General features: G+C 36.4%; 1 protein-coding gene and 1 non-coding gene across 3 annotated transcripts in view; one reads left to right on the top strand and one right to left on the bottom strand.

The window, feature by feature from the left end:
* Window positions 1–70: 70 nt before the first annotated feature.
* Window positions 71–21,293, top strand: part of glb1 (galactosidase, beta 1) — a 27,403-nt gene continuing 6,180 nt past the window's right edge. For both annotated transcript variants that reach the window (XM_088602287.1, XM_088602286.1), the window contains exons 1-15: window positions 71–196; window positions 990–1,159; window positions 1,522–1,672; window positions 2,148–2,208; window positions 2,452–2,546; window positions 4,822–5,002; window positions 7,294–7,352; window positions 9,619–9,740; window positions 10,386–10,426; window positions 10,988–11,100; window positions 12,254–12,328; window positions 13,334–13,423; window positions 13,744–13,857; window positions 13,944–14,075; window positions 14,640–14,876. In XM_088602287.1, the coding sequence (XP_088458413.1) occupies window positions 140–196; window positions 990–1,159; window positions 1,522–1,672; window positions 2,148–2,208; window positions 2,452–2,546; window positions 4,822–5,002; window positions 7,294–7,352; window positions 9,619–9,740; window positions 10,386–10,426; window positions 10,988–11,100; window positions 12,254–12,328; window positions 13,334–13,423; window positions 13,744–13,857; window positions 13,944–14,075; window positions 14,640–14,876 (1,698 nt within the window). In that variant the 5' untranslated portion in view covers window positions 71–139. The remainder of the gene's footprint in view (window positions 197–989; window positions 1,160–1,521; window positions 1,673–2,147; window positions 2,209–2,451; window positions 2,547–4,821; window positions 5,003–7,293; window positions 7,353–9,618; window positions 9,741–10,385; window positions 10,427–10,987; window positions 11,101–12,253; window positions 12,329–13,333; window positions 13,424–13,743; window positions 13,858–13,943; window positions 14,076–14,639; window positions 14,877–21,293) is intronic.
* LOC148651649 (U6 spliceosomal RNA) lies at window positions 8,868–8,973 on the bottom strand. The gene has a single exon (XR_015925821.1). It is a non-coding gene; the product is annotated as a U6 spliceosomal RNA (small nuclear RNA).

Raw genomic sequence — 21,293 nt, 5'->3', positions numbered from 1 at the left:
GTGGCGAACCCTACAGTAATTCCTCTCATCTGCGAAGCGGACATACTGTATTAACAGGTGACAGCAAGCACGCTCTCAGTCTGCAGTCTCGCCACACCAGGTCAGCTGACGCGCTCTGGAAAGTCACAAGACTAAAAACATGGCTTTTATCTGGGTGTTTTTGGTGCTACCAGCCATTACCGGAGTTAAACTAGCTGTAAGCTTACTCTTTTTATTTCAAAGATTTACGGGTAACGATCCATGTATAACAGTAATTTAAATTGTATTGCTCTTTTAACTTGTTCAACATTATAGCCGAGCTTGGAGACGCTGATAACTGATATTGTCGTGTTCATTTCATTATGTTTTATGCATATACTCTGTCTATACTGTACATTCGAGAATATTTAAAGTTTTGTGTTACAGTTGCAACTAGTAATGAATGCGTGAAACTTGGTAAAATGATACCGGCCGTCTCTTCTCTGACATACTGAATTCCGACTTCATTCGTCTTCATTGCTGCTTAGATCAGTGTACTGTATGCTATGAATTTCTTTGCAGCCCATGTTCTAAGTTTTCCTCTGAAGTTACAAGAACGTTTCTGTACCTGATTATTTAACTATGTAGTGCGACCAGCGTTGAGAAAAGAAATGATCTTACAGAAAGAGTTTCATGTGAATTTTACAAGGTTTGAAAAATATTAGGCTTTGACTATACAGTACGTGTTGCCTTTTTAATGGTCTATGCAATCAGTTCTTAGCCTTCTTTTATTATCGATGGCTATCGCAACATTTTAACAATACAGTTTGTTATGACTTGGTATCCCAGGAAATCTTAAATTGTGGAGCATACTGTAATTGAGATAGAAATCCTAAATCCTCCTAAATCCTAAAACATTAGGATTTTTATAACCAAATTAATTTACAACGGAAATGAAGACTGATACAATATTTCTGTGACTACAGTATTAGTATTGTTTACAGATACCCTGCTTTTATTTTTCATTCCAGTGTGCGGCACCTCGTAGTTTTGAAATCGATTACGAGAACGATTGTTTCCTCAAGGATGGAGAACCGTTCCGCTATATCTCTGGCAGCATTCACTACAGCCGGATCCCCCGAGTCTACTGGAAGGATCGGCTCATCAAGATGTACATGGCGGGGCTCAACGCTATTCAGACGTAAGTGTCACAAGTGGGCTTGGACACAGAAGGATAAAGAATGTATACTCTTGTGCCCTTGAGGATGATAAAGTGGTTCTTGCAGCTGTTATGACTGCAGATTTTTCTATTACTCCATTGACCTGAGGTTGTGATCTCTAGCAACAGGACGATGTTGTGATCCTTGCCAGAATCTTGGCCCTGACCATTCTGAAGTGGCTGTAGTGTAGACTCTTTCATAGTCCAAGTTGCTTAAGGAAAATGTAAAGGTCATATAACACATAACTGCAACTGTTCTAATCCCACATATCCTTTTGCTATTTTACATTATATACCACAGATTAACAAGCATTTACCTGTCTTTCATAACATATAATTCACAGGTATGTTCCATGGAACTATCATGAGCCTCTTCCTCAACAACACAACTTCACTGGAGACAGAGATTTGGAGCATTTCCTGAAGCTTGCCAATGACTTAGGGTTACTGGTCATCTTGAGGCCTGGGCCCTATATTTGCGCAGAATGGGAGATGGTAAATTTAAAATATCAATTTGCATTACAAATCTGAAATAGCAATTCAATGTGTAATACTACTGATTTCTTAGCATGGAGCAGGGGTTAGGGATGTGGATTCTGAACTGAAGGTTGGTTTGTTCAAATCCCAGGTGTTGTGCTCTTGAGTAAGGAACTTTACTCACTTTGCTCCAGTAAACACCCTGCTGATGCAAGACATTTTTTTCCTCAATTGATTAATCACATTAAATAAAAAAAGCAAAGGAAACAAGTGCCAACTGGCAGATAGCAGGGTTTCTAAATTGAAATGAGAATCTCCCAAGTATGAACATCCGAGAATTTTTATTCATCCTGTTACTGTAAAAAAAATATATTCTTATTGATGAATATTAAGCATTTTGCTTATCTTGACATAAGGATATTATAAAATAATTACTTATTAGCTTTTTTGTTTACAGTAAATGATTGAATTTGTTTTGTCTGTTCTTGGTCAGGGTGGTTTACCTGCTTGGTTATTAAAGAAGAAGGATATTGTTCTTCGATCTTCAGATCCTGGTAAGGCTTTCAGTAACCAAACACTTATTTTTTAATACTTTTCACATGATTTTATATTGTTGGTGTTGTACTTCAGGAGTCAAATCTGCATTCCTATAAATTTGAATTTTTTTGTAATGTTAGATATAAGGGTTTGATTGTTTTGAGCATTATACAATATACCATACCCTTATTAAGCATGTGTGCCTATGAAGTGTTTTTATATTTTAAAATAAATTGGCTAACTTCCTTTATATCTTCCAGATTACATTACAGCTGTGGACCAATGGATGGGAAAATTACTTCCAATGATAAAGCCCTTTCTGTATCAAAATGGAGGGCCAATTATTACAGTTCAGGTAATCCTCATAGAACTAATAAGAAAGGCAGTTTTCTCTTGAACTTTTTTGTGATGAATAAGTACAGCCTAGCTAGAGTGATGAATCTTGATGTATACAGAGCCATCCAAATGTATTCACACCTCAGATGATATAGTAACAAAAATATCATATAACAGCATGTTTCTGTTTGATTTGAACCATTTGTCTTGCTTAAAAATAATTTAAAAATACTACTGTGTGCTGCAATCTTAATATCATTCCTCAGAGCCAGGTGATATTTGTCATAATTTAAGTCCAGAAATCATAAGGGTCCCAGTTATTCACACCTTCAGGTATTCCTTACCTGCAAAGTACATTGATTCTTCACAAACTCCTGAAGCATTGGTAAGGCAATGTTTTAACAGTGACACTAAATGTTGGAGATACAGTGCCTTGCAGAAGTATTCAGAACCTGCAGGGAAAGGAGTATTTATTCAGCAAACTCCTTCTCAATGACACACAAAAGACTTGCTCTCCAGGAACCCAATATCGGCTGACACTGCGCATGCCCTCGATATCCTAAGCCAATCTAATTCCACCAATGTGTGAATGATGCCCGCTGCTCCTTCACCAACTATCTGATAATGAACGCTTTCCCCTCTAGTGTGCCTTCTTTGAACTAGAGAGACCTCTAGTGGCAGATCAGCTTTAACTACAGTCCTTACTGCAGAAGGCCGACCACAGGTTCTTTTGAAATGCTTTTCACAATCTTCTCTTGATCTGCACCTTTGTACAACTTTATCTTTTAGTTGACTTGAAAGCTGTTTGGTCTTTATGGCTGAATCTTTGCTTGAAATTTACTATCTGACATAGGTGTATATACAGAGATGGGTGTATTTAGTCTGAAATAAATATGAATCACTATTATTGCTTACAGAGACCAGTAAACTATGTGTAACTTGAAAAGAAGATATTTGAATTGTGATATGACAATAGTCTTAATCCTAGCCCTAGCATTAACTATAAGCCCTAATTTTGCACCTAATGCCAACCCTGTCTAGAAGTCTTGACTTCGTTTAGGGATAGGTTGTGTTAGTAAGGTTAGGAGTTCAGTCAGAAGATTTGTTAATATGCAAAAACACATATCTCACCCAAAGGGCATCACTGTACTGGATGACAGCAGCAGACAATGTATTCAATATTTCTATCCCAAGCCCTATTCTCTGTCACTAATAATAAAACTGTAATATAAAAAAGCAGCGCTCACAAAGTATCTCTTCCCTTAGGTATCACCAAAATAGACATTCAAACCTCAGTAGGTAGATATGTTTTTCATAGAATAAAATGAAATCTTATTTTAAAGAAACGTGTAGCACAATTCTGTAAAGTGAAAAAGACTGCATTTTGTTTGGGGGAAAGGTATTGCAAAAATGATTGACCAATATGAAATTTATAATTAATTTAATTATATTTAAATTAATTTCATATTTCATGAGTTTTGCCACTGTTTCTTGCTTCTTAAATTAAAATGCACTAGTCTAGGTTTTAAAAAGATTTGAAATCCCCAGATATTGTAGGCATGGAGTGGAGAAAAAGCCTTTCATGAGCTGTGGTTGTCTTCAGAGAGCTCAGCGGTACGGTGCAGAACAATGTGCAATAGATTCTTTTGAAGATAAGCAAGAAATGGGGACTAGTTATCAATCTATGTATCTTAGTGATCATTTCACTCATAACTCAAGTTCAGTTTTAACTTATTTAATTCTATATAAAAATGTCACTAAGAACATAAATCATTAAGAGTGTTTGATACAAGAAATGGATTATGGTGTTTTAAATTGTCAAATAGTTTCAAACTCTATTGGCTATATCCCTGTCATGGGCCTATCATTATTCTTTAGTGTTGGAGATCTCTTCCCTGTTCTGATGTCCTTCTGGAGGACAGTGCATTAAACAGTTGTACTGTCATTCTTGTATGACAGGTTGTTGGGTGTCGCATTAAACAAGAAAACCTTATACTTTAACCAGATATGCTTTACCTTTTTAGGACCACATTGCCTCTCTTTTTAAGAGATAAAAACTGATTGTTTTTATTGCTGTTTTACATTTTGATATTCATATTTTTCCTGATTGCTTTGATAAGACATAAGAATTTGCAGACCCCCTTGCTTAACGTAGAATGCTAATAGCAAGAAACAGTCATTGACTGACGGAAGTTTGAGACATTATTTGGTTGCCAAGCTTTCTGTTTGTGTACATTCTGATTCTCCATTCTTTTATCAGGTGTGAAGTGTAAGTGTTAAACCTTGTTTTTCAGGTGGAAAATGAGTATGGTAGCTACTTCGCATGTGACTACAATTATCTGCGCCATCTTACAAAGCTCTTCCGTTCCCACCTGGGTGAGGAGGTTGTTCTCTTCACAACAGATGGGGCGGGACTAGGCTTCCTGAAATGTGGAGCTTTGCAAGGGCTGTATGCTACAGTGGATTTTGGACCAGGTTTGTGCAGAAAGTTATTGTAGTGCAAAAATATGGAACTTTTGATTTTTGAAATATCCTTATTATATTCCTTTCAAGAGCAAAGGTCCGCACCTAGTTACTACACCAGCAAATTGGAATTTATCTGAATAAGAGCTGTGCAGAAAATAGCTAGATGAGAGTAATGGGCTACTGAAGGAGAAAAGACTAATCTGACTGGATAATTTTCTCTATGTGGGTACAATGACCTAATTTACCCACCACTATACCTACCAAAAATTGTGAAGACAGAAAAATAGGTGTCTGTGCTTGGCAGTCTTAACAATGTTGATTATCTTATCTTTAATTTGCCTGTCATCAGTAATTAGCACTGTAATAATCTGGTCAGATCCAACAATAGTGTGTGCTACCAGCTCCTGGATGACAGCATCAGTCTGATGACAAGATGATTACTGGTGTTTGTTTCAACCAGGGAGTTAAAACTATATTTATCATGCATCATGATTTCGGTTAATATTGGTTGTTTACAAAAACCTTAGAAAAACTTTTTATTTGGCTGTGCAGGGGGAGTGTCTTTATATTCCAATGCTGTCAAGGGCAGAAAACATAAAAATCAGACTTTTACTAAGGACCAGCCTTACTTATTTGATGAGAATAGGGAATAAGTATGGAAATAAAAGAAAAGTGGGTATATAATTCATACGGTAGGTTAGTATTTTTGTAAAAATAAAAAGTTATCTAATTTTCAGATCACAAAGTGCAATTGCACAAAGTAGTACATTTGGAATGACGTCTTTGGGTCATGAAAACTGCTAGGTGTCCTAGTGGTGTGGACAGCGTCTTGCTTCACGCTGCTGTCCCCAGCTTCAAGAGCCTGGGGCCAGTGTCAGGCTTGGCTCCCAGTGTGAGTGTCCCAGGCACTCATGCCTCCTGCAGACAGGCGGAGGGGCTATAATGAAGCGTGGGAGTAGGAATAGTCATTTAGCCACCTGGTGTGGAGTAGCTCTGCTACACTATCTTTAGAGACTTGGGGGTATAAGGGTAAGAATTTGCTCCTTACATTCTGATTTTAATCATTATTAGTAATTCCTTACACTTGTATAGTGCTTTTCTGCACTATCCACTCCAGGCGTAGTGCACCAGTACACTCCCCACACACCTGCTCTCAGTGGGGAGGAGAGCAGAGTGATAAAGCCAGTTCAGAGATGGGGATTATCAGGAGGCCATGTTTGGTAAAGGCCAATGGGAAATTTGGCCAGGACCTCAGTTTTACTTCTCATCCGAAGGACAGCGTCTTTTTACAGTACAGTGTCCCCGTCACTATAATTGGGCATTAAGACCCACCCGGACCGCAGGGTGAGCGCCCCCTGCTGGCCCCACTAACACGTCTTCCAGCAGCAACCTTAGTTTTGATACAGCAATATATATCACCTCAGTGCATCCATGCCCATCCATTACTGGGTAACTTCAGTAGCTTTAGAAAACTCAGTTTATTAAATCTCAATGTATGTGAGGGAGTCTCTGTTTATTAAACCAAGGTTCAGAAAATAACGCATTTATGCTTCTGATGATTTCTTAATTTTTGGGCTTCTCACTTTAAGAAAGATAAGATATAACAGAAACATGAGACTTCCCTTTTTTTGTTTCTTGTTCCCATCCTGGTAACACACAACCATTTAGAAAATTTTGTTAAGATTTAAACCACTGAGTAGATGGTCTCATTTACCACTTCTCATTTTTTGTTTTTGTTTTTTATGGCTCTCTCATAGGAACGTAATGGCTGAAATATGATTCTTAATCATATGTTCCTCAGGTGCAGAAAATCTGTGATGTTTTAGCACTGTAAGACATGGGTGCAGTTAAATGCTTCAGGTCAAGTGAGCATTGTGAGTCAAGCTGACAAAGTTGTACTGCAACTGTCGAAGAAGAACTGTGGTGATGTGGGGATCTGAGACATCACGCCCTGTGCTCTCCTTTGTGTAAGAGGTGTGTCAGTGTTATGGACAATTGAATTTATCCACCCTTTTTGAATGGACCGAAAGTGCTTTTTCTTCCTTCAGCCACTTTTCAGTCTATCCATGCGGTTGGAGCACTGAGGTGAGATGGCAAAGCAGAGCTGCACACAGATCCATAGTATTTTATTGCCTCTAAATGACCTTGAGGTCCTTCTTTTTGACATTCAGGTAGAAACATGCTTAGAAGGTAATTCCTGTGACATCTTGTTTTGTCATGTCTGTCTCGTAAAACAGTATTCGGGAATGTGAGCTTAGGTGATATGAATTGTGCAGTAACTTTTCTTTTTCTTTCACTAGGTGGCAATGTTACTGCAGCTTTCTCTGCTCAGAGGCATGCAGAACCCAAAGGTCCACTGGTAAGTCCTGAGAAACTACAGCCCTCCTGGACTGCCTTTACCGACCTTTGTCACAGTTCGAACTGACTAAGGAGCAAACTCTCCAGGAAATCTTTTCAGGAGACGTTTAAATTTTAACCTGTTCGGGTAAAGGATGAAGCTTATGTAATGAGTAAGAAAATAACAGAAACCAGAGAACAGTTTTTAAATATTTTATTTAATCATTCTTTTTCAGAAATATTAGATTATTTGCAATTCGGCTGAAACACATTAAGAATGTAATTGACAGATTATATGTCTTGTATGTCACAGAAAAAGACAAAACGCATGATCTATACATTAAATTTCATGCTAGGAAAATCTTTACTCTTTATCATGCACTTTAACATACTGTAGAAAGTGGTTTTTGAATTTAACATACAATAAATGAAGTATCTTGAGTGGAAAGAAGCTTTTATAACTCATGTCAGACCCTTTTTTTTAAATTTGGGCAATTCAACACAGCCCACACAAGGGGTTTTGGCAGATGTTTCCGATCAGAGTATGATCTTTATCTATGGAAACATACTATATTACTATTTATGTATGCATAAATACACCTATATATACACCACTGTAGCTTTCACCTATGTGAAACTACAAGCATCATTGATGTGCAACTCTTCCTTGAAAAAAATAACCTTTTCTACAAAAATTCAGAAATGGGGACACCATTTAAAGCCTTTCCTTTTTAAACTGCATTATACAATGCAAACAATTATATAGCAAAATTGAATTATACAGATTTGTTGTTTTCATGCAGATCTATTCTGAAAGCTGAGATCACTCACCAAGTGCACATGGTGTACTTTTGTTTGTGGTTCCTTAATTGTGCATAATAATAGGGGATGGGGGATGTGCTGCTAAACCAGCAAACCTGCAACTGCTGCAAAGCATTGAGAAGCTAAATTAGAAAGGTTTCAGGGAGTGTGAAGAGGTAAAATCCTTTGAGTGGATTGCCAGTTTTCAACACGGGCACCCTCTCTCTGATACATCCATCCAATGTCTAACAGCTTTTAGGTTTGCAGGGGAGCCAAAGTCTATGCTGACAAGCCATGGGTGCAAGACAGGATTCACCCTGGCTGTCACGGAGCAGGCAGACACGAACACAGACATGCGCACACACTCACACCAGGGCCAATTTTTTCAAAAGCCAGTTAACCTGCCAGCATGTGTCTGGACTGTGGGAGGAAACCTGAGCACCTAGAGGATTCCCACACAAAAGCGGAGAGAAAATACAAACTCCACGCAGGTAGCACCTCAGAAATTGAATCCAGGGCCCCAGCGCTGAAATTCGATTTTTGTACCGTGTGCTGCTTTCACCGAGCATAATGTATATGTGACCACTGTTCTGTTAAAAAAGCAGCTATGACACCCAAAATTGCCCAATCGCCACAAAATACGGAGGTTTTAGAATCTTGCTTGGTTGAACTGATAATAAACGCTGTACTGTATAAGTAGCAGGGTTGTGAGAGCATACTATTTTGCAATATATCTAAAATTATGGAACGCTTCACAATTTTTGTGTCTTACTTGCATAGGGGCCATGCTAATCTTCTCTGTATCATTCCAATTTGAGTATATGTGCCGCCGAAGCAAGAACCAAAACATTTGCCTCTGATTTCAAAGACTAAACCAGACTGAAGAGTCTAAAACAAGTAACAGGAAAAATTGAAACTGATACGTACCAGTAATTATTCATCTTTAAATAATGACTGTATATCAATGGAAGGTTTTTTCTCTGTGTAAAAAAATTCCATTAGTGACAATACCAAAAGGCAATTTGAACTGCTCTAAAAAGAAAGGAAGTGGTATCAAGCATTGTGGCTGCTTGTGTGGCCATTATCAGAGATACTGCATAGATACTGTATGTTTTGTATGTTTTGTCCTTGGTTAAATTCAGAGACATTTCCTAAGTAGTCTAGTTTCCACATTTAAAGTCTGTTTATCGTTGATGAATCATCAGTTCTAAGAAGACTTTATTATTCTTTTTGATTGGAACTATTACATTTCTTTGAGTTGAACGTTTATTTGCGTGGACAAATTTGGTTGTCCTTGTGTTCATTTTTAAATAGTCCATTTCTTAATAATTCTTATTTAAAATATACAGTATCTTGTCATGACTTTTTATAGTGTCAGTTCAGCATATTTTTAAACTGCCGACCAAGCTCTCTGTAAAGGAAAAATGTACTGTGTATTCACAAGTGTGGTGTTTTTACTAACCTCCAACGGTCATCTTATCTTTCAGGTAAACTCTGAATTCTACACAGGCTGGTTGGACCACTGGGGGCAACACCACTCAGTTGTTAATAAAAACACTGTAGCAAAATCACTGAATGAAATCCTAGCAGCTGGAGCAAATGTCAATCTGTAAGTAAAACTCAGCATATGGTGGTTTTTCAGAGATTAAAAGATTTCTTTACATTGTACACATGCATTATAGAAATATTAGTGGTTTGGTGGACAGGACTAGAAAGAGGTTCTGAATAAAATAGCAGAATTATTTATGTTAGGTCGTAATTTATAAGTGAAAAGAAAGGTTAGAGGATAAAAATGCAATTTTTGAAACGGATTGGTTGAACAGTCAAGAACAACAGAATATTGCAGCATATATTTGGATTTTTATTAATCCATTAAATTAATTCTGGGGTTGCCATAAAAGCTATGATGTAATTTAGTATTTATGTTCATGACAGTTAAGTTGTTAAGTAAACACACTCTTAGGATTAATGTTGCAAGAGTCTGGGTACTTCAGTAGTTGTGACCAGTTCATCTTGGGAATTATGCATTGTAAATCTATATCATGTTCTCTTTTATGTTGGAATTTTTAAATATATTTTTTTTCAGTCATACTAGGATAATTTGTCACACCTGAAAAACTAAAGTGACTGCAAAATCTTTTTTTTAATCACCACACTACATAATTGTTTGAAGTGGCGGTTTGTCTAGATACTAGGTACTGTATGAATCACCCCATTCCTGTTTTCTATCTTTACCATCTTGTCTTTCATATAGGTACATGTTTATTGGTGGAACTAATTTTGGATACTGGAATGGTGAGACATATTGCTTCAAACTGTTTGAATAACACTGTTGAGAGAACATGGCTGAAACGTTCTATATCATCAATGTAAATTTGATGGGTTTTACTTATTTTAGCCCCAGCAGGCAGTGCTCTGCATCCTGCCTTGTGCCCTGTGATTTTGGCATGGGCTCAGGGTTATCTCCAGCCACAACGAACAAGTGGCCTTCTAAAGAACCAGAGGGTTTTAACCCCAATACAAAAATAAAACTGTTAAAATCTCAGAACTTGGGAAACCCTGAAATAATTTTCTAATCACAAGCGACTTCATAAGCATACTTTTCTCTAGAGAAAATATTCTGCAAATCAGTTGAACTAACTTGGCAGAGAGTATTTGAGTTGTCAGAGCAGCTACATTGTGAATAGATGACACAAAGAAAAGTGGACTTCATGCCTAACAGGAAGAATTGAAAGAAGCAGATAAATTACCGCCGGTAATGGAATGTTGGCTTAATCTCCAACTGTTGAATTCTAAAGCTTAAGTAAAGTGTGAACAAGGAAAGATGCGAATTTCATTCTGAGATTCTCCTTTCAGGTGCTAATACTCCATACGCTCCACAGCCAACCAGCTATGATTATGATGCACCTCTAACTGAAGCGGGGGATCTCACAGACAAATATTTTGCCATCCGAGATGTTATTAGACTGGTAAGGATTAAAGTTGCAGAATTAGTTTTTTTTAATAAAATTACAATTTGTCCTTAACTAGTGATATTGTTTATTTTTCAAGTATGCTTAATAGGTATAAAAAATGGGATAGTACACACTGCCATTTGGTACGACAGTATTAATTTGTACATTATTGTGCAGCATACCTTACATGAGTTTGTAGAACAATTCACCAGAAAAACAAAGCAGAAATATTACATGTTACCGCCATTCCTACATAATTTTCATCCTGGCCTGCAGACGTAATCTGAAAGGTTTGAAACATTCAAAGAAATGTATACCTAGTAATGTAGGGAGAAACATTTCAATGTAAAAATAATAATATAATGCAGGTGTCTTATTTGTTCGGTTTGTCAGTTGAAATTAGATTTACTTAGTAATGTGTTATTAATTTAAAAAAGAGATCTAAAGAAAATGAATCTCTGAAAAAAATTGCCAATAAATTGTTAAACAAGAAGCAACTGTACATTTTTAATAACGTATTTTTTAGATGTACAGTACTATCTAACACATTAAAAATAGTTTTTAACAATCTAATTTAAGAACAACATAAGCAGTTGTATAGCAGTAGTGTCCCTTTTGTCCTATAATGGTCCTATGGGATCTTGAAGGATCCAGGGATCTTCTGCAACTTCCAGATTAATTTCCAGACTTCCACAGTCCGTTAGGCCTGACAGTACAGCTCAAAGGCATAATCAAGAAATCTGCTCAGGACCCTGCAAGAGCACTGCTTCTTGTATTTCATCAAAACACCATTCCACCAGTTGAGTACACATTTAAATACTATTTCAAACATCCCACATGCACACAAAACACACCCAAGCATCTCAGATATTAAACAGTCGAAAGGCAGGGTGCAGGGATGTGGTGTGATTCCTAATGAATGGAAAACGGCATTTTGGACACGACTTAGAAAGTCTGTAGGACAAACCATGAAGTCCAAAATTAAGTCCAAAGAATAGAACAGCTAAATTACAATGTCATCACACAAATTCAAATTAATTTCTTCTCCACCATTGTCAGTGTTTTTACATATCTGTTCCGACAAGGTAATGGTTTCAAATCCAAGAAATGTTGCATTCGGAACTGATCATTAAAATCTATTAACAATTGGTTTTAATTTATTGTGCAGTACAAGAAAATACCTGATGGACCAGTCCCTCCAACAACACCTAAATTTTCATATGGAGCTGTAAAAATGAATAAAGTAAGTATTCTGAACACATTGGGCTGTATAATCTACTCAGTTGTATTCTTGAGGACACATTTCTGATTTTTGAGTCTCTGTTTCTGGTCAGAAAACAAACACAATGACACAATGCTTGCAGCTCATTTGGTGGTATCCCAGATTTTGGATTAATGTTGCAGTTCTGGGTGGCATCCTGCCTTGTTACCTTCATATGTGGACTCCTGCTTACAGTAATTATTTTTCAGGGACATATACCGAAATTTGACAATTAGGTTTTATCATCTTTACTTTTGAACTAGCTATTTTTATCATTTATTTCTCTAAACCTTACAGTTTTTTCTATAATTACCACAAGTAGCGTAAGGGATTGTGGGTAATTGGCTCTATTTTAAAATGTTGAGAATGCACAGCTGTTGAAACACTCTGCAGCACAAAAACCACAAGTGATGTTGTGGTTAAGGTTTTGGAGTTCGCCTGAAGCATACTTCATTAAGCAGATAGCTTTTTATTTTTTATTATTTTCTGTACTGTTGTCCTCTCCTTTTTAGCTTTGGTTATACATTTCTTACAGCTTATTAGATTTTGAGGGGTTTGAAATGCTCCTGAATAATGAGAGTTTTGGTGAGGTGTCTTTACCTGTAAAATGTCAGGCCCTGTCTGTACCAGATTTTTACACACAGGGCCAACAAACTGAAGGATCTGCACCAGAGTAAATCACACTTCTTTTGCCAGTTACATTTTTCGCATGCGTCAATTTATTGTAGCATCAACAAAAAAAAATGACACCAGGTTCTGATTTAATCTGTGTCTTACAGGTGGAAAATGTGTGACTTTACAACTTGTAGGATTGAAACTGAAGTATTTTTCATTTTTGGATATCAATCAGTTTTCCTGCTTCAAATTCAAAGTTTTAAAGTTCTCACACATATAAAAACACAGTGTCATCCTTTAAAATGTCTGGCTATCAGGGTGTTTTGAATCTCAGTGTCTAAATTATCTTCTTCTGTGCTCACTCAACTACAGCTCCAGACAGTAACTGATGCGCTAGACTCGCTCTCTTTCTCTGGGCCTGTGAAAAGTGTATACCCCATAACCTTCATTGAGATGAACCAGGTATGGGCAGAGATTTATACCAACAGAAACAGGTTTTATACAAGGAACATTTATTCATTATAACTGACTTGAAGTTAATATTACTAAAATAATTTCTTAAGATATAATTGTTCTGTCGTCTGCATCATACATAGCATTATTTTTAGTTTATAGTTAAAAACAAAAACAGAGTTAATCTATTTATCATTTTAAGTACCATATCTATATTGTATGGTAAATTTTCCACAATTCAAATAAAGAGAAATAATTACTGTTAACTGCCTTCCTGGGTAACTTCTTGATGTATTTTAATAATTTTCATTTCCATTTCTATTTAAAAGCATTTCGGATTCATTCTATATCAAACCAAGATCCCTAAAGACTGCAGTGAGCCTACTCCTCTCTCTTCACTATTAAATGGTGTACATGACCGTGCTTATATCACTGTGAATGGGGTATGTTTTCATTATTTTACAATTCCAGGAAGCATTTTTGTTTATCAGTTTAATGTAGTTAAATTCCTTCTCAATCACATCTGCAGTTTCCAAAGGGAATTCTGGAAAGAGACAAATCTTTGACAATCAATATCACTGGGAAGGCTGGAGATCTGTTGGATATACTTGTGGAAAACATGGGCAGAGTTAATTATGGCAAATACATCAATGATTTTAAGGTATGAACTTTTTCATTTTAGTTTTATTCTGTTGCACATGAATCTAAATTAATATGATGTTGCAGCGATTATTTGGCACAAAAATGATGATGCTTTCTTTAAATCTTATGAACGCATTGAATGGGTTGTCAGTAGTTGAATGTCCTGCCGGTAGAAAAAGGGGAGCTCTAAATAGCAGCTTCTGCCCTATTGTGACTGTTAATTGATGTCAAAAGACATTAGGCTGCAGAATTGAGGTGGATCCTGGCCAGAGATCATCTCCGAAAGACACAGATGGGAATTGGGTAATTTGGCACTACTAAACAAAAGTATTCTCAGCCACATTGAGGTCCATGTTTACTATGAAATAAGAGATGTTTTTTTTAGTTTTACTGCATATATGTAAAATGTTTCTTATCACTGAACTCTTGAGTCGTAGACCTCTACATGCATCTCATCTCATCCCCCTGCCTGCCTGTAGGTGGTGGTTGCATGACGATATTTTTTAGTTTTCTTGTTTTTTTCACACAAAAACAGAAAATGTACAGTAGGTCATGGAGGGTTAAAAACCTGTTGTCTCGACAGGGGCTTGTATCCAACCTGACTCTGGGAAACGACACCCTGAGCAACTGGCTCATCTACAGTTTGAGCATCGATGAAGCCGTCAGTCAAGGCGTCCTCTGGGAACGAAGCCAGGAAAGGGCTTTCCAGCCCCCATCCGACCTCACCGCTCCAGCTTTCTATGGCGGCAGCTTCAGCATTCCCAGTGGAGTGCCGGACCTTCCTCAGGATACCTACATCCAGTTTCCTGGCTGGAGAAAGGTAACCCTGCCAGACCTGAAGTTTATTGTCCTCGTAAGCAAACCGCTAAAACAGGATATCAAACTATTACCTTTTCTGCAACTTACAAGTAAAATTGTATCTTGAAATTAAAATTAAAGCAGTTAAGAATAAGTCACAATCAAGACTTTTCTTCTATCAGGCCAATGTAACCTTAACCACTAAGATGGCCATTTTAATTTAATTTGGAAGTTTCAGCATGTCTGTGTTGAGGGAATGACTCTGAAAGCTTAAATTTAAACTTTGTTCTCTGTTGTTTGACAAATTAAGCTGAAGTAAAAGAAATTTTGGGAAGTTGTGTGAGGTAACTTGTGGTATTCCTTCTCTGTAGCCCTTCCCTGTGAAAAAATCTTTCAAGGTTTCACTTCTTTCTCTGTGTTCTGCTTTTTCCATGAATTGTTTACCGCATCTGGATGCGATTCTTGCTTTTAGCAGAAAAAAATATTGAGCCTTGACTCATTCTTGCCTGCTAAATGCCAATGTGAGGGCTTCCCGAGTAATTCGAGCAGCGTTGTTGTTTGTGTCAAGCTCTGTAGTCTTACTGTTGTCTGTTCAAGCCTGGGTTGTAAGCGAGGTTAAGTTGCAGGGATAGTGATAGGGATTCCCCAAGCAGTAGTGGGTGAGAGTCCGCTCGACGGGCAGCAGCAGCCCTGGGGCTGTAAGTGTGTGGTGTGGTCAGGGGCAGACGCACCTGCGGTCGGTGTGAACTGTCCTGCAAAGTACTGTGGGTCTCGCACAGCATCCAGTCACAAAGTGCCCCGACGGATTGTGAGTGATAGACTCCAAGCTGGTTGACAAGTGGTGGTGACTCCTACTTGAGAGGACATAGATGCAGAAGAATAATGGGGTTTTTAATTTGTTTTAATTATTTTGCTGATTTTTTACAGTCGCTGTGGTGTGTATTGGTGCTGATCAAGGTTAGCAGAGTAACAGTGTTGTAGTAATTAGGACAAACACGTGGACACCAAGCCCTCATTCTGGACTGCTTGGTCTCTGGTTGCTATGGTTTCAGATACCAAGTGTTTACTCTGTGTGCTGTATTATGACACCCACATTTACTATCAATTTTAATGTAAATGAACAAGCAAAGATTTATTCTATTCTGAAAAGAGAAGAAAAGATACACAACGTTTCGGCATCTTCCGGTGGTCTTTTGCAGCTTATGCATGCTAACACAGCTACCTGCTTGAACAGTTTTAATGTGTACTTGTTTAAAAATTGATAACCACAGGATTTTATGGATTGAAACTGTTCTATGCCTCTAAAATATACAGATGATGCCTAACAAAGTGTGTGTAGATAATAACCCTGCGATTCATAAAAGATGAAAAATATTCGTAAAAATCTCACGTGATCATTCCATACAGTACAAAGGAAAGCCTTTGTAAATGGACAGTCCAGCTCCATTAGTTTGAGAGAAATTGTGAAAGAGTAGTTTAGCCGCAGTTTCGGAGAAGTCCAGCTCTTTGAAAACCACTTAAAAAGAGTGTCTAGAATTAAAACCACTGAAAATATTTCCTTTAAGGATTTTTTTAATGTATTTCCATTTGGGTGTGTATATATTCTGAAAATACGGGAACCAATAACATTTGGGTTTTTTATGTTTAGATGTTTGATCGGTGTTATTTGTAGTAGTAATAATAAAAATATATTCCTTTGTTAGCTTCTCTTATCATCAATTTAAAGTTGTGGGTATATGACTTACAAAAAGACTAAAATTCTCAAAAGCCGTGGGGAGAAAGAACATGACAATTACGGTAATGCAGTTAAAGTTTTTCTAAGAAGTGCATTGTGGAATCTTTTGTCTTCAAAATTAACAGCTCACCTGTTTTAAAGTTGTCATCTGGAAGATGTGTTTCCTGGCTAAAGTTTCTGAAATGTTTTAAAGAATTTTAAAACGTTTTTTTTTCAGTTGTTGTTTTTTGTTGTTATTTTTATTATGGAAGGTTTTTTATCTTTAGAAATTTCCACATCATTTAAGTTACAGGGATTTTTTTTTAATGTTGGTGTTTTATAGTGTGCTGCCTTTTCCACGGAACAGCCTACACAGTGAAAGCATTTGATGAGTTAAACTACTAATTTCAGAGGGGGCGAGCTCTCTGCTGATGACTATCTGCTGAACTATGGACTGTAGAACTTCTGCTTCTTATCTCCTGTTTGTGCTACACCTTTGCTGATAACATCACCCATTGCAGAGCAAATAAATGTCTTGTGGTATAGCAGGTGAAGCTATAGAGTGTGTCTTACTATGGCTCTCAGAGCATATAAAAAGAATAGACCAGACGATAAGTGTTACTTATGACCTTTTTCAGGGAGAGACTGCAGCCTTATTCTGATAACATTTGTACTCATTTATGCAGCTGGGCATTTGAGCAGATGGTGTACCTTGTTCAGTTGTACAACAGCAACATCTCACCTGGCATTTGAATAAAAAACAATTCCAGAACACTAACGCTGGTCCTCGTGGTCAAATTTGAAAATAAAACTTTACAAGAAAACTTCTCAAATTCATAGCATCCTAGCAAAATTGTATTGCTCTTCTGAGAAAGAAGCATTTCAAAGAGCTTGAGATTCAGATCTTTCATAATGTCTCTAAAAAAATGGAATCTATTCATTTTAAACACATTTTACTATATCAGTGTCAATTTAACCTTCGATGTCAGACATCAAGCACCTCAAGACTAGCTGTAACTAATAATGAAAGTTTTTCTTAAAGAGCAAAATGGCAATATGACTAATGTATCATAAAATGGATATAAAAATAACTGCAGTTGAACTTCAAAAAGTAATTTTGAAGTCAAAATGACAGATATTCACATTCATGACATTAAATCTTAATACATTTTAACACTTTGGCTTCAATAATGATTAGCACAAAGATATGTACTTTATTTTGACAATGCAGAGAAAACCTAAAAATAGGACAAATACATATACCCTGTATAAGGACAAATTAAAATTTTTTGGTATCAAATTGTCAGAAAAATAGAGGACAAACAAAATATATGCAAAATTATGGGAATTGGAATTATGAGAAACATAACTGTTTTGTTAACAAAATCGCAAAAGGTGAACTGCAGTCCCAATTTCTCAAACCAGTTGGTTAATAAAACTTGGTAACAAAATTAATTTCAAATTTAGCACAAAATGGTTAACTTTGTGAAAGTACTGTAAGTCTCCATGTAAGAACTCGCATTTGAGTTCCAATGAATTGTGATGAGATGAGGCCCTTCCTGCTCACTGGTCTCCGTAATGACTAAAGTAATGTGATTTACAAGCGAATCAAGACAGGTTGTGCAGTAGACGTTTCACTGCTGAAATGTTCCAATGTGATCTGCATGCAAAGTTAAAAAGTAAGTAGTGTTTGCAAAACTTTCAAAATTGAAAGCAATATTTCTATTGGATTAAAAGAGATGTATTCACAATCCTGGGCCACACGTGTCACCAGACGGTTTTTTGCCTTGTTATAGATAGTTATAAAATATCAATTGAGATACTGTATATACAAATATCTGAAATTGTTTTCTGTTTCGAGATGTGAATTGGAGGTTTGACAGGTTACTGTGTACATTTTACTTTTATTGCTGTTTGAAATTTCACTCATCAATGATGATTCTTCTTGACCCCGAAAAATGAAAATAGCATTGCAGTTCCCCTTATAAATTGGCATTTCTTTCACAGGAACTTTTCTGCCTATTTGGTTTCATGTCAGGCCAAAGATATCACTGATGGGATCGCAAAACTACTTCATCCCCTTTGCAGATTTACCTGTTTTTGCTGTAGAAGCAAAAGCTCCTCTTCTTACACTGTGTGAACAGGAACTAGCACTTGAGCTTTATCATGTTAAGTGTCAAGAACAGATAAAAAAGAAATCATCCCACCCAGCTCATTTGGGTGTTAGAAGCTAACCTGAAAGAAGGAACCCGAAAAGAAACTGTATCGGCTTCGATGTGTCTGGGACACCTGGTTCCATAGCCGCTTGGGGGTAAAAAAGTACCTCCTGTTCTGGGTTTGAAATGCACGTCCACTCCGTGTCCACCTGTGTCTGCCGGTTCATGTTTCACTGTTGATTTTGAAGAACTCCACTTGGTCAGTGCCTTTGAAGATTCATAATACTTTGATCAGCCCTTATAGTCCTATAAGACTATGTGGTGGGAGTTAAAGCTTAGTGGATTCAGGGCATTACTTCTTTAGGTCACCTGATGAATTAATGCCTCTTGCAGTTACTCTTTCTACATCTTTCTACAGTACAACACATTTGTCCTAGGCTAGCTCTGTGACTGTAATTGAGACATTGGGCAATTATCAATTGATTGTATTCTCTTTGGGGCTCCTTTGTGCTCTCTCCTGAGATACTACAGGTCTGAAGCACAGTCTGTGTACTGTATGTGCACACATATGTACAGTATGTAGTATGTATACATAAGGAAGAATGCACCTTTAATGTTTTCTTATCTATTCTGTTGTAAAGAAGGACAATTGTTTTGTGAATAGTCAGTCTGTTAACCCTTCACAGTAGAAAATAAAAAAAGTTTGTCTAATAAAATTCTTATTTTCCTAAGGATTGACTCTCAAAAATGAGGACATAGATCCAAGACATATAAAATGAGATTCTAATGAATGTCATGTAGAAAAACGTCAGAAGCATTTCTGGGTCATTTGATATGGTGTGGTGTCTGGTGGTACGTTGATTGACAGAGCCATCAGAGAGAATATCATCTGGCTTATTCCGATAGTTCAACAATCAGGCATTGTTCAGTAACTGTATGTAGGGGTCACAACCTTTCAACACAGTCTTTTTTGCAAATTAAAAAAATGATAATAGAAAAGCATTATTATTGATATACATAGTACTTAAATTGAACAGATAGCAAGTTATTATTAAAGATGCACTAGTAAACCAACTTTCTTACCTCATTTGTATGCTATGTGAACTACTTTTTACTTGTTTTTCAATAAGGATTATTTCAGTTACTAAACAGATAGCACCGGTGTTGAGGGACTCTAAGTATTAACCCCCTGAGGAGTTTCATTCAAGTTTCAAGCTTACTGGGGTGTTTTTATTACTTATTCTGTTTAGAAAGAAAGCTCTTTCAAAGAATTATTACTAATATTTGAAGTCCAGTGTTTGTATTACTATTGTTTTTTAGTGACGATTGTTTCTAAATAAAAGATTTATTTTTCAGAACCAGACTGGAAACATTTTAATCATAAGTCAACATTTTTTTTTACAAAACGAGATTACTCTGTTTTATTGGAATTTTGTTTAGCCAAGACATATGTCCATTTTATTTTAATTAAATTATTCAACTCTTTAAGTAGCTTGTTAATCTAGAAACACTTACCAGTTCCTGTCTTCATAATTGCAGGCTTTGTCTTGTGTACAGTACATCCATCTATGCGTTGTGTAGATGTTAATGCTAAATTGCTTAGTTGTCAAACAGGGTTACTAAAATTTAAAGCCAAGCCCCTTTAACCAAAATGAAAAGTGATTTATTTGCTCCAAAATAATGGTACTGAAAGATAAGATTGCACTTTCATTTTCCGTCTCACCTGTCTAGACTTATGAACACTTCTTGTAACTCTAAAGCGATAGTTTTCTAACTACACTTTTGAAGATTTTCAAAATCCACTTGTGTATGATATCAAAATTAAGGACCACAGAATTTTTGGCAATAGCAGCCTTCAGTAATTTGGTTAAATCAAACTGTATAAGCTTGATATTAGAAGTGATATATTCTTATCTAAATTGTTATATGGAGCACTCTTCTAATTCCTTATGGATATTTATATAGGTTTTCTTTCATTAAATTGTTAGAGAATGATTTCCCCTGAAGAACAGAAAGCAGGGAATCGCAGTATATCGAATAAAATGGCCAATGATATATCACAGAGTAAGCTAATGCAGATATATTCCAGATTAATCTTAAAATAACATTTTTGTGCGGTTTTTATGCACATTTTTTTGTGATTGATACTATAGAATATTTTATTTTTTTGTCAGTGTTTGACCTAGCAAAACGATAAAGGCTTTGGCTTAAATTGTACCATTTTTTTATTACCAACTGGAAGCTGGGTTCTGAAAAATAATTTAAAGATTTACTAAAAGTTGTTTGACACCTAATATTAATTCACTTTTTGGGGACTTTCTTTGAAATTTCTGACTTAATTGTTGCATTACTGTTTTGAGTCAGATTTGCTTTTTGAACACACTGGTTCTTTTAAAGCCTCTAGTTTTTACTCAGATATCTCCCACATATATCGTTTTTAATCTAATCTGTAGAAATAACTTTTAAAATGAGGATATCACATCAGAGATGTTCTATCTGACCTTAACTAGAAGGGTTTGAGGAGAAAATGCAAAAGTTTTTTTTTTAATTCTAAAATTTTGTTTTGACC

Source organism: Lepisosteus platostomus, chromosome 12, assembly GCF_059453375.1.
Source record: "Lepisosteus platostomus isolate fLepPlt1 chromosome 12, fLepPlt1.hap1, whole genome shotgun sequence".
Lineage (NCBI taxonomy): Eukaryota > Metazoa > Chordata > Actinopteri > Semionotiformes > Lepisosteidae > Lepisosteus > Lepisosteus platostomus.
This window is presented reverse-complemented; position numbering and strand designations above follow the sequence as displayed.